The sequence below is a fragment of the Megalops cyprinoides genome, chromosome 8 (assembly GCF_013368585.1).
Source record: "Megalops cyprinoides isolate fMegCyp1 chromosome 8, fMegCyp1.pri, whole genome shotgun sequence".
Classification (NCBI taxonomy): domain Eukaryota; kingdom Metazoa; phylum Chordata; class Actinopteri; order Elopiformes; family Megalopidae; genus Megalops; species Megalops cyprinoides.
In genome coordinates, this window is record NC_050590.1 from 35,373,493 (window position 1) to 35,387,754 (window position 14,262).

General features: G+C 42.1%; 1 protein-coding gene across 1 annotated transcript in view; it reads right to left on the reverse strand.

Moving 5' to 3' along the window:
* LOC118782342 (tumor necrosis factor alpha-induced protein 8-like protein 3) overlaps positions 1-13,087 on the reverse strand; it is a 30,605-nt gene extending 17,518 nt beyond the window's left edge. Inside the window, exon 1 of the mRNA XM_036535659.1 lies at positions 12,989-13,087. Within this exon, the coding sequence (XP_036391552.1) occupies positions 12,989-13,034 (46 nt within the window). The 5' untranslated portion in view covers positions 13,035-13,087. The remainder of the gene's footprint in view (positions 1-12,988) is intronic.
* Positions 13,088-14,262: the final 1,175 nt, after the last annotated feature.

Sequence of the window (14,262 nt, forward strand, 5' to 3'; positions counted from 1 at the left end):
ATAGACATTTGTGGACTCTAACTCTCAGGGACACATGTGGATTATCACACACAATATGTCAGCCAATAAATGGTTTTGTAGGCATCTACACTTGCAAGAAGGAATTTATATTGTGTCTCCCTCAATGTATATATAATTTTATAAATCATGGCTGTGTGCCCATTGCGTCCTAACACATTAGCTCCAGACATTTCTGACAGTCACTGGGCAGACAATCCGTGACTCACAATGTTGATAATTTAGTCTTACTTGAATCGGAAGGTTGTGTATCAGAAAATCAAAGAAAAACTGAAGATGATCATTTAGTATGCAATTATTGTTAAGGTTCCTTTCTTAAGTGTCTTAAACACTGTTGTTTTTAAGGTTGTAGGTGCTTACTGCCCAGTTTTTCAGAATGTTTTCAGTTTTTCAGTCTTTTATTCGTTCCGTAAATTAACGGAAGACCTTGAAGATCTGACATCATCCTTCTACTCTGGACTCTTCATTGGCTGGCCTTGTACACTATGGTCCACAGTGACAGGCCCTTTTTAGTTATGCACAGTGATTTTTACTCTTGGTGCTGTCCTGTGGTCCACACTAATTGGCCCTTTCACACTCCTCACCATGCCATGATCCACATTGACTAGCCCTTTTACTTTGGGCTCTGCACATTGATTGGCTCTTTTACCCAAGATGTACACTATGATCAACAGTGATTGGCCCTGTTACCCTTAGCTCTGCACTATGCTCCACACTGATTTGCCCTCCACTCTGAGGTTCACAGCTCTGCCACTGACAGCTGCAGTAGCATCCATCCAGGAACTGCATAAAGGGAGTTATTGTGTCACTGCTCCTCAGATCTCAAGCCACAATCACTTTTATTTCACTTGGCAAGAAACCACCCTTGAATCAAATTCCCTCCCTCCCATCATTGATCTCATATAGTGACTGAAGAGCCACTGCTTACCTCTGAGTTTCTGCAGCTTCAGCTTTGTGTATACACGTGTACAGTGAATGTATGGTTGTGCGCATTTGTGCCTGAGTATGTGTGCATTCATGTACATCTATGCGTGGGTATGTGAATGAGAACAGCACAGTGAAGTTTCTTTAGGAAAAATTAACAACCCCCAAGTAGATTTCATAGCTCAGGATATTCAGTCATCTGCCCACCACTGAACCTCACCTCTTCCATGAAACACAGAAATGGTCCAATTGTATGTCCAATGTTCACTACTTTGTGATAACACACAGGATATGGCAACAAAGATGTTAATCTGTTTAATGTGCACCATGCCTTATTATCTCATATTAACCTGTGAAGTTACACAGTAAATGGCTAATTACTGGGCAACGTTTACAATGTCCTACTAAATCACCAGCACACACTATTTTCAGCTATTTCAATGATTAAATAGCTGAGCATTAACCATGTATTTGAAAGAAATGATCCCAACTCTTTATTAATAAAACTTATTAAAATTGTTAATCTCTCTGCAGTTTTCCAGGGGAAAGACCTACAGCTGTATTTCATCTCTGGATTTTTTCAAGTTATATACACCCTCTTGTACAGTGAAAGTCCAGGCATTGCATTATTGGTCATTGATTATCCAGCTAATTCCAGAACTGCTGAACATGCTGCATGAATATGATGAACATTTAGCGACCCATCTCCCTGTTTCAAGTAAATTGAGAAAACGTTCTCCAGTGCCGATAACTAAATGTACTAACTGCACAGCCATGTTACAGCAAAGTGGATGCCTCACTCTAAATCTGTCCTATTTTGGCACAAATTCACCCTGCAAACTGGACACCAGTCATGACAAAACTATCCAATGCTCCTGTGCAAACCAGCCCTACTGATATCATTTGTCAAGACATCCATTTGGAAAGGGCTGCATTGTTAAGATTTGGCCTTCCACACTCTGCATTTATCTGTGTAAGAAATGGTCTGTGCTCTACTATGAATAACCTATTAGCGCTGTAGTAGGCCAAACTGCAACTGAACAATGTTCCCAGCTTGAGAAGTAAGAACCCCACTGGGATCTGTCTGTTGGGAGCCTTAAATCAATTCTGTCTGTAGGGAACCTTGAAACTCACACAATCCCATCCATCTTTGATTCAGAACAGTTTTGATTCACATGTCTGCATTTTCAGTCTGAGGTCCATGGAAAGAGAAACACTGTGATTACAGTCAGTCATGGCTTTGTTCGGGAAAGGGTTTAAAAGAAAATGACCTTTTCCCAACTGTCAATCAGTACTTTTATTAGACTCTTTTACATCTTCCAAAAAAAGCATGCATTTTGATGCACAAAAGCCTTAAAAGACGTTATTTTTATTCAACTATACATGTTGGCAGAGTGCTGAAAAAGCACTGGTTAGATGGCGGAATTGTTTTCAGAACTGCAAAGTAAATCAAACAATACTGCCTTTATGGGCCACGGAGCACATTAAAGACCTTGGTAGTTCAGTCTTTGTCTTTTGAAAATTGACAGATAAAATATTAATATATCAAAATATGCTATGCTCATAGCTCATAGTTTTAAAGGTCAGATTTTCATAATTTTATATGAACTTAAATATTTATCTGATCTCCTCAATAAGTTTTGAAAAGAAGGACTGGAGAACTACAAGCAGATGGTATATGTGGCCTTAATAAAGGGTTCAACTGAAAGTTATGATCCTTATAGCAGCTCTGATTTGATTTCACTCTCTGATGATTTCTTTTTGTCTGAGAGCTCAGTGGTTCCATCTGTGCACTGCAGGCCCCTGCTGTGGTACCCTGGGGCCTGTGCTCAGCTCTGATCACTGCCTGTGACCCAGCGCCTGCTGCTCTACCAACTGACCTCAGATCAGAGCCATGCTGCCTTGTCCTAGCACCAGCTCAGCACGTACTTAGACACATGTTCATATACACATACACTTACATGCACTCATACATACCTGTTCACACTTGAACATAGACACAGACTCACATGCATACATACACACAACCATACACACATTCATGCACACACAAACACTCACATGCTCACACACACTCACACACTTACAAGTACCGATACACAAACTGATCCACTCACAAGCATTCATGGACACACTCATAAACATACTCACAAGGATGCATACACACATAAGCACAGACACACAGTCATATTCACTCTCTCTCTGACACCCACACAATCATATAAACACTCTGTCAAGTATATTCTCATAAACATACATATATACTCATACATGAACTCTCATATACACTCATACAAGCACACAACACAGATACACTCTGGAAATTCAAGCCTACGGTTTTTATAGCATTTCCACTTTGCATGCCATCCAACAGGATCCAGGGTAGCTTTACCACCTAATTTGCCTGTCTCTGCACACACAAACGCATACACACACTCACAGAAATGCACAAGCATACATTTATGTACACATGCTCACAAGTCAAACTTCTTCTTCTCACAGACACAGACACAGACACAGACACACACACACACACACTCACACTGTGCATACCATAGATTCACCCTAGAATATCTTTTTTGTAGGGTTTTCAATTTGCATGCCACTCAACTGGTCAAACACACACGTTCACAGCATACCTTCATATACATCTACATGCATGTTAAGCCCTCCACCCACAGTTTGCATGCTACCCAGCTTATCATTGTGCAGCCCTGCCACCTGATTTCCCTGTCTGTACATGATCACGCTTCTTGGGTGAACGAGAAACACTAGGGGCTCTATTCAGTCTAACCACAATGTACTTTATCTTTAGTTCTGAGTGACAATGCAGTTTTTTCCCTCACTACATATTTTTCCCTCATTTCATGTCTCTCAGTGGCCACCAAACTCATTGTGTTGACACCCGTTACCATGGCAATCAAATCAAATGAAATGGACCACAATCAACCGCCTTGGTGTTTGTTAATGCACACAGGAGAAGGCTCATGATCACGAGGGGTTAAAATGAGTTATTGTAGGTGTTACGTGGAGGTAATCGTCCATCTGCCTGAAGAATCTGTAACAGGAATATACACCCCAAATTACAAGAATACCCTAGGTAATTTTTAGGCTACTGTGATGGATGATGACCTAAACCAAGGCTGTCCAAATAAATGGAGAAGGGAGGCTGTTACAGTCAATAAATAATCAATAATTTATTATTGTTCCATTTCATGTATGTTTGTGTTCGCTCAGTCTTTAGTTAAAAACAAGCAAGGCAATATACATTCATAAATAACAAGGAGAACACACTAAACCAACAGGTGGCACACTGACAAAGATGCCAAAACCAAGAATTCCCTCACTGAGAGCCTGTGCCCACTTAACTGAAGCACAGTTGTACCCTGAGCTAAGCAGTATTAAAAAAAACTCATAGTGACGGATTATATTATATGTGTACACACAATGGTTAAGAGCTATCAAGCATCACGCTACACTGCACAGAAAGCACACAGAAGGTGCAACCCACACTCTTGCCACTAGGGCATGTCCACACAATACTGCTATGTAAACTTCGGCCAACAGGATCAGTTACAGTCAGGCCACAGATCATAGAGATGGGGGCAGCAAAGGGGCAAGGAAACAAAATAAATCAATAAAGAAAAAAATCATTCAGAAAAAAAGAAACAATAAAAAAAAACACAGAACAAAAGTACACCACTCTCAACTACTACAAAAGAGGAAGAGGAGCAAAGGCAAGGGGGAGTGTAGAACCAAGGAGGGAGGATCAGATACGCAGCAGCCGCACACAGGCGAGCCGTTGATACGACACGGGCGAACCCGTGATGGCAGGGAAAGCTAAGAAAGGGGAGGAAGGGGGGCAAACTAATGAGGGGGCTATACTCTGCAGCCGGTAGACTCAGCCAAACAAACACCGACGCTACTCGACCAGCATTGATTAGACTACACTAACCACTGCATACACAGTCTCAGTCAATGCAACACGTACACACACCAAACACACTCACGCACACGATACGAAAGAAAAAAACAAGACTGTAGAACATAAGGCTGGCTATGACGCTAAACCAAAACAACAATAAAAAGAAGACGGGGAAAATAGTGATCAAATCCAGGTCCACAGTCACAACAAAATCTGTCGCGGGAAAGAGCAGATCTTAATATCTCAACAGCCTGGATGCCTATACCCGTATAGATCACAATGATAGACAACAGGAGATGTACATATATATGAGACTACCATGCCTACCTTTACTCTCAGGGGTAAACGCTACTGATGACCCAGGGAAGAAAGAGAAGCCCGGAGCTCTCGGTGCACTACAGTACAACAGGTGAATGTTACTACCAAGTGGCGAGTGATGACATTAAAACTCACAAGTGTAGTGAATTGGGAACAAGATGAAAGCAGTTACCTCTCACACTCGGCTGGAATAAATCTCACAAGCTTCCATGGACAAACGGCACAGCTACCCGCAACAAACAGCTTTTTTCAGGGTCGCCCGCAAGAGTTTCAAACAATCCCGAGGCACTTCTAAATACTGGAGGAAGTTACGTGCACATTACGTGCCGTCGCACCAGGTGAACCTAATCAATTTGATCACTACCGGGGTTCAACCGGCTACAAATCAAAAACGGAACAAACATTCAAAACACCAGACCACCGACAGACAAAACTAGGTAGAGCCTGTTTCATTTCATTTGAAAAACTAACATAAGAAGTAACATGCCTACTGTTGTCAAACTTGCATCATGCACAGAAATATGGGGAAAAAAACAGCACTGCTTGTTTCCTTTCATCTGTAATTGCAGGGTAATTGCAGGGACAGGCTCATTATTTTCTGCAAACCGCTCTGCTGATCTGCTCTGCATAGGACAGCGATGGCTGGAGAGATGGGTGAGGACTGCATCTACTAGTTGACAGTCAGGTAGAGACCCACAGCTGAGACAACCAGGTTCTGGTCTCCGAGATTGACCTTTTACAGTCTGTCGTCTGCTTGATATGTTCACTGAGAGGAAGGGTAGAAACACATGTTTGAAGGAGCTGTGCACTAGGAAGTTGTCTGATCAGAGAGAGTCCATGTGTTAATGTGCACTTCAGCTGACTATTTGATATAGCATTCTCACTGTGTGGGTCTGCTTGCCCAGTCTGGGAATGGTAGTGGGGGGTGTGGGGGGAGAGCAGCACTGTGGAGTCCAGTGGTCTCTGTCAGTGCCCCTAGGAGTTTGAGTAAAGAAAAACACAGTGGTGCGCTCATGCCCCTCCATTTTGCAAACACGCTGTCACCTTTATTTCACCGGACAAAAACTGTCTCAGGAGACCCCATGCTGGTGTTACATCATGTTGTGCCCAACATTTCATGAAGAAATTTACTGTTATCATTAAAAAAGTTGGACACAACCTGCATTTTCTTTGTTGTGACTTTTACTCTCTTTTTGTTTTCTTTATTGTTTTCTCAGGTTATAATTATAGTTCTCTTGCTCCAAGAGAACCTTGGCTAACCTATGTTTTTCCTGGCATTTTGGCAAATTTACAGGAATGTTAGCCCAGGCCTTTAGATAGTACATATTAGGGCAGTAATGATAATCAGAGGCCCTGACTGTCTGCTGGTGAGTGTAATCTCCATAATGACAGACAATGTGATCCTGCTTAATAAAGGCCAGGGATTATAAAACCGGGAGAGTTTCCCGCATTTGACTTGGCAGGGTTGAACCAGACGCCAGGTCAGATTTTCCGGCTGAGATGAGGGTGTTTACGCTTAACCACGGCGATAGACATTGGCCTGCAAATGCCTGTGGCCTCCGCAGGAGTCTGGAGGTAAGCCCAGCAGGCCCAGACCTTGCCACTGCAGCATGCGACGCTGAGATGATCAGCCTGTCTGTCCACACTGGCATATTCTGTGCCCACTTGCTTTCAACTACCATATTTGTTTTTTGTGCTGCGATTTCGCATTCCTGTCTGTGTTGTGATTGGCATTCCTGCCCAGCACTGTGATTGGCATACCTCGTCTGCTCTGTGGTTTGGCATTTCTGTCTGTGCAGTGATCGGTATTCCTGTCTCTGCTTGTGATTAGTATGTCTACATTGTGACTGCCATTTGTGCTTTTTTTTACTGTGATTTGACATTTCTGTCTGCTGTAATTAGAATTTCAGTTGCAATTGGACCAGTCTTTCTGTCTCTGGTTTGATTGGTCTGACCATGTCTGTTTGTGTGTGCTCTCTCTTGTTCCAGGTCGACAGGCACACTGCCCTTGCTCATTTCATCTCATCCTGAGTTTCTATCAGAGTGTGCAGACTGCATTTCATTTTCCACTCTCCTAATTCCTGCAGAATTATTAAAATCTGCAGCCCAGACTTTCAGTACCCGTCAGAGTCTTAGAGTGCTATGTAGCAAGCAGATGTTGACACTATAGAGGTGGTGTTTGGGGTATGGAAAAAGCACGTGGTATCTGCAAGACTTCACATCATTTGCTTTGCTCATTTCACCTGGTTTTCACAGGGAAGGTATCAGGGTACAGGTGTGGTAACAGAGCTCCAGATGACAGAGAGAAGTATCAGCTTTCTTGCCGCTTTCTTGTTCTGTTAGCTGCAGTCTCTCATTGTTCCTTGAACCCTGGTCATCTAGGGGCCCACTGCACAAGCTGGTTTTCATTTGCGCTGAGCTCTTGGCTAATTAGGTATCCCCTTCTGAGAATGGATCTTTACATCATATTACTGTGTTTAAACTGCCGTATGTTCCTTGTGAAAGAAATGTGTTGTTGGAGGTGTGTTAGTGTTAATATAAACAAAAAGTAAACTTGGTGATTCAAAATATTGCTCTTGGACAACTGCCCCTTGCATAATTAGGCGCAGTAGTCTTTTGTTTAATTGGTAGCTCATTTATTTCTAGTTCTAAGAGATACTAATCAGCTAAATATTTGTATTCACCCGGACACCCATCTCTATTATTCATTTTTAAAGGGGCTTGAATGAATGAAAAAAAACATGTTCATTTTTATTCTTTCTGCATTTCCACCATACACCAAGTGTTTGTCTGGATAACACCAGTCTGTGATCTCATGAGTGGAGTTTGTGATGTACGTGATATATTCTGTCTCAGAGGCCAGTGCCATTTTACATCTGCATACTGCCATCCTTATTTAACTGATATGTATACCAGATGTCTCTGATCCTATCAGCAATCTTCCACGTCAAAGTTTAGGAGGTTTCTGGGATACAGCCTCTCCTGTCTGTAAGTCAAGCAGTCCGCATGTTAATACTGTTTGAGGAGTGTGAGAAGACTCTTTGTTCTATCTTAGATTCTTAGTGAAGTTCTGTCAGAAACGGTTTGTAGGCAGAGGGCTGCAGGTTTGATTCCTAGATCAATCCCTGCTGTTGTACCTTTGAACAAGGTATTTACACTGGATGGCCTTTGTACATGAGTACACATAAAAATGTGAACCTGTACAGTAATGGATACAGCCTTTTTACTTTTTGTTCAAACATGTCTGGCAGTATAAATTGATGGGTAGTGGGAAGTGATGTTCTGGAGGTGTTTGGTGAGTGTGTTGTCTCTACACTCACCCAGAGGCCTGAAGAACTGGGAGGTAGCAGTGGCGGATAAATGACTTTCCGGCTCCAGAGCCAATCCATCCCCCGCGTTCCTGCCAAACCTCAGAGCGGAGCATTACTCCCCAAATAAGCTTCTCCAGTGGGGCCCACCAAGTCTCCAAACTTCTGTACTCTGTGTGTCTGTGCATTCCCCCATTCCTCAATTGATGCAGTACTTGGTTATACTTGAAATTGAAATGCAGTCTGTTAATGTGCCATTTCAATTTGACCAATACCAAAAAGTGGGTAAAAAGTCTACATTAAATTTGCTGCTTTTTAAGCCTGAAATATTTTTCTTGTGTGTGTGTGTGTGTGTGTGTGTGTGTGTGTGTGTATGACTGTATATGAATGTGTCTCCTTGGGTCTCTGTAAGTTGTGGTCACCACAACAATGTTACGCTAACCAACTAGGTGAATAGAGGTACAGTCACCCTTCAAAATCGCAGGCTTGGGTTGCTTTGTACTGCAGAGATGGATGAGAGAGCTCACACATGACAAAGTTCTTCTGAAGGATTTTTCCACAAAAAACATGGATGTGGCCATAATTGCATTTGAGCAGTTTGCTTTTAGATGGTCGTGCTGAACAGCCACTCCTACTTTGCATGCCTCGTTTCTCTCCTCTTACAGCGTCAGCACCAGGCGGAAATGACTGTGGTCAAATATCTCAAGGACTAGACAGGAGGAGGCTCAGTAAAAGGCAGGTCTCATAATGACCTGCGGTATAAAGAAAAGGCTGGTTTCCCCATCTGTCCCACCCTAATGAAATTGAGCTCCATGCACTTCCAGAAATATTTCTGAAAAAAACACACCGGCCTTCTCATCAAATCATGAGAGATTCCTTTGTTTTTTTCTTCCCCTTCAAATTCTACAACTAAAAGGCAACACGTATATGGAGCCTGAGAAATACAGACTGAACTCTGTGGAAAAAAGAAAACATAGAGCTGAGTTTTTTGGAGTTTAGCGGGAAGAAGTGCTCTGTAATACACTGCTTCTAGCAGTCAGACTTTGACAGATTCCCCTGCTTCGGTTTTTGGCAGCTCATGCATTCAGTCACCGGCTTGCAAAGAGGGGTTTCATCTGTAGACCAGATTATAGGGCAGGGATGGGCAGGAGGGTGACCCTTCCCATCAGCCTCATTTCTCTCAGACATTTGGCAGAAAGGCGCTGCCACCACACTCAGGTCATGTGTCACGATTAGTCACCCTTTTCTGAAACCTTTGCTTTCTGGCCACCTCCGATTGCTGTACAGCCCTGGCACAGGTACATAATGGGAAACAGAACACCTCAGAGAACACCTCAGCAGCTGACTGCTGCCTGTTTTTGAAAAGTGGCCTCCAAGTCAGAAGGCGTGAGGGGATCACAATCAAAGTGTTGGGGGGACATCCAAAAAAGCATTGGTTTGCTTCAGCTTGGCTCATGTAATTTGCCCTGCCACATCTGGCCGCTTTCCTGAAGATTGCCCAGCTTTTGCTGTGTAAAGGAAGGCAGATATCATAGTCACCATTTTACACACACACAAAAAAACCTAAACAAAAAAGGTGGATTGAATTTCAGAGCACTGTCTCTGTTCTCCACATTCCTTCAGAAGTTCTGGACTCCTTACAGCTGAACAGTCTGGACTGCATGCAGTTCAAAGCATAAGAGGGAATAATAGGAGAGACTGTGTTCACCTGATATTCCCAGGGGTGGAGAGTATTCCCTTATTCCACTCTGCTCCGTCATACAGTACCTCTTTCTTGTAAAAAATATAGCATCCTCTTACAAATGGCCTTCTGTTTGATAACTATAACAAATGCATAGTGTAGGGTTCTAAGCCATTTTGTTTCCTGTATTACAAAACGGAGAACTGATAAGAATTGTGTTAAGATTTATATTACTTTTGCTCCCTAATGTTTTGCAGTAGCAATATCCAGATAATACAGATAACTGCTTTTCATAATTTATGATATTTGATATAAATCTGTTAATACTTTACAAGAGCTGCAAATAAATCTAGATGTATGAGCATTTGATAATTATTATTCCTGCTATTATTGTTGTGATTATTAGTTTTTCTGGATGATATTTATCCAGAACAATGCAAAAATTAATAGAAGACATAGTTCTGGAGTATGAGGCAAAATGGGGAAATGCCTCAAAAATACAGAAAACATCATCTCATCCATTAATTTCACAGGCGCCAGGTAAAAATATAGATTATGAACCAAAATTCCAATTTTCAGCAGCCAAGACAGACTGTCACCTGCCAAATAATAACACTTGAAGAGCCTCAAATCAGGACACAGGTTTCAACTGCAAAATAGTAATAAAATCACAGTAGATTCAAATTAAAAATACAGATGGGCAAATCGAATTTAAAAAGCAATAGTACACTTAAAAATACTGATTCAATTTCACTATGATCTGTACTATACTTATGTAAATTTAAAATCACTTTTTTCCTAGATATTCTCATTTCGACTTTTGCAACATCTATGTCAGCTGGGAAGGATAAAGTAATTGGACAGAAGCTATCATTTTCCTTGCTTAGATTAAACTTTTTGTGCTTCACTTTGCCGCACAGCGTATTCTCTCTGAACTTCCTTATAATGTGCTTATGAAAATCCAATTTAACCAGCGTTGACAAACCTGTTGACATCCATCACTCATTCACTATTTAAGCTGTCTATTTTTTCATTTGCTGATAACAGACATGGTGCAAAAGCTTGAAATTATTTTCAAACTCCTGTAACAGTTCAGGTTGACCTGTGAACTGCTATTTTATACTAGCCTGATCTGTGTTTGTGCTGAATGGTGGCCGTGTGGTCTGTTCTCCAGTGATAAGTAAACAGGTGTGCAAGACTCTCCTCCTCTGTCCACATAACAATGGGTCTAGGAATCAGGAACTTGTGTTCCAGTCCCACAGCATACATCATAATGGGAAAGAGATACTTTGTGAACCTTGAAATGGGAGGAGCCACTAAATATCATCAGTGACTCATTGATTTCAGCCAATCATATTGTTCTGCTGTGTAGAGTGATGAGAACAAAGCTGTGCAGATGAAAATCAGACGAACCTCACTCTCCAGTCATGAATGCAAAACTGGGAAGAGCCCAGCTTTCCTTGACAATGGGATAGATCTGATGCGTCAAGAAGGGTTTCAACTTGAATGACTGATCTTGTGAAGTCTTAGTTTATGACCCAGAAGAAAGCACTATAACAACAATCAGCTCAGGGTTAGTTAAAAAAAAAAACCAAACATGTAAACCTGTAAACTCTGAGACACAAAGAGAAGCAGTGAGCAGCAAGATCACAGAATGAGCTACAAGCCAAAGCTCAAAATAGGATTTAAGGTGCTGGAGGCTGAGGTGGTTTTCTAGCTTGCAAATGACATCATGTTGCTCAACGCAATGTGACACAACAACATACAACAGCTAGATTAAAAGATTACATTAAGTAAAACATGTCATTATAATTTAGTCATTTACCCTGCTCTACACTGTTTGTATTAGTCACTTCCCAAAGTAACCATTGTATGAACATTGTTTTTGTGAATCTATAGTGTGTGTTTTGGAGTTCTGCATCCTCTCAAGAGGTTTCAGTGTAGAAACAGATGAAAAATCACTTTCAGGCACAAAATAACAGTGTGAACTATGAACCATCCCTTTTAAGGGTTATTCATAGTTACTCTCTCTGCATGTTTTTCAATATCTAATGATTGATCTGTGGGAGCTGCTTCCAGTACTGATATCTTCACCCCTAATCAGACATTCAATACTGTTATGTCACTGGCACCACTGTGAGAAATTAGCAAGAACAAGCACCCAATCGATGGCACCCTGTGACGGTCTGTTTGGGAGGCAATTTAGAATAAACAAGTCCTTTTCTGGCCCTTGTACCAAAACGAACACTTGTTACAGTCCTCAGTTTAAATGCAATCATGCCTTTGGTACTATAGCATTTCAGTTCCTTGACCTGACGTATCACTCATCACCATTGCTGGACTCTCTCTGGGGTTGAGGAACACCATAGGGATATCTTGAAGCAGCACAGTGCAGCCTAGTAAATCTGTGACTAACTCCTGCAGAAACGTGACCTGCACATTTTGCCCCAGAAATAAACCCTTATCACTGAGCCCAACATTTTCAAGTTTCAGCATCAAAGCTGGATAAAATCTCCTATAATCATGTGTCTTCAACAGTGAACTTGAAAGGATTTGTGGTAAGTACAAGCATCTGTACACCATTCACAATTGTGCGCTGTTTGTAGGTTAAATGCATGGCAATGTGGAAATTGGTGAAATCCCTAGAAACTGTAGTATTTGGATAAAGAGCGGGGAACAGCATGTGCCTGAGCCTGCTTCTGGTTAGTATCACTCCTACAGCTGGCCCTCGACAACAGAGAATAGGCTACAGTGAGTTACTGAGAAGAGGTGATTATAATTCTTTTCCTTCTTTTTTTGGAAAAACTGCCTTACCTGGAGAAAGCTCCCCTTCGCTGAGCTCCCCAGAGTCTGAATCCATCTTTCCCCCCTGAACGACCCCTCTTCCTGGAGACACGCTGTTCAGCTGGGACACTGGCACTCTTGTGTTTCCTATACCTTTGTTTTTTTTTTGGTTAAGAAACAGTTGCTGTGTAAGGAATCTAACTGGCGGCTCAGCTGCCTGCAATTTTATAGACTCCTTCCACTCTCCTGCTCTTTCCCTCTTACTCCCTTTCAAGTCTCTCTCTCTGCACTTCCTCCCAGACGCTTCCTCTGTCTGATCTGACTCACTCTCCTGCTCTGTCTTTCTCCTCACCCTGCTCTCTCTTCTGCTCATGCACCCTCCCTCTCTTTCTCTCCCCCTACCTGCTTTGACTCCCTCTTTCTCTCTCTCACCCTGCCTCTCTGTTTTCACAGGCACACTGCTTCCCCCCTATCTTGCTCTCTATCTCTCTTTCCCTCTCTCTCTCTCACACACACACACACACGCACACACATGTGCACGCTTGCACGCGTAAGTTTTTATGTTAGTCAGTTTAGAGCGACTCATGCAGTGGAGCTGAGAAAAGAGAAGTCTCAAGAGTTCTCATAATCTCAGCAACACAAACCCCGCTGACACAAACTGAGGCACACAGTTACACCCTGACACCTGCTTGTCCTAAGGAAGCAGACAGCTCTGGCTGCTCAGCACTTTCCTGCTCTCTGTCACTGAATAAATATTGAATACATTTCTGTGCTCAATAAACCCTGGTCTTTGTTTTAGTTGTGTGTTTTTTTAAAGGTATTGCATAGTAAAATCACTTTTTTATTGGTAACTTTGGATACCTCTCAGTAGATGTGCACTTTAAAGAAATGTTTTATTTATGCCACGCTGCTTGGTGTTAGTTTTACACTATTAATATATGGTAGTAGCACTGACAAATGTGTGACAGCTGCTGGGTGAATTTAGGTAATTGTGTGTTTCCAGCAACAACAAACAGAATGTAAATGTAATTGATTTATACAAGTGTGGCGCTGGCTGGCCTCTCTGGATGGGGTGCAGGTTTTACAAAGCAGATAGCCTCTTTAGCTTTGGGTGCTTCAATATTTCCTCTGTGTTTTGTACATCCAGTGCAAGCAGGCTCATGGGGGTGAAACGTTAGGATGTTTAACTGCCTCCTTCACTTCTGAGGGAGGTGCAGTCTGTGCTGGTGTTGACATCACAGACCTGCCTCATGGATCCTCGGAGCAGTCTGTCAGGCATTTGGGGTGTACTTTGAAGAAGGGAA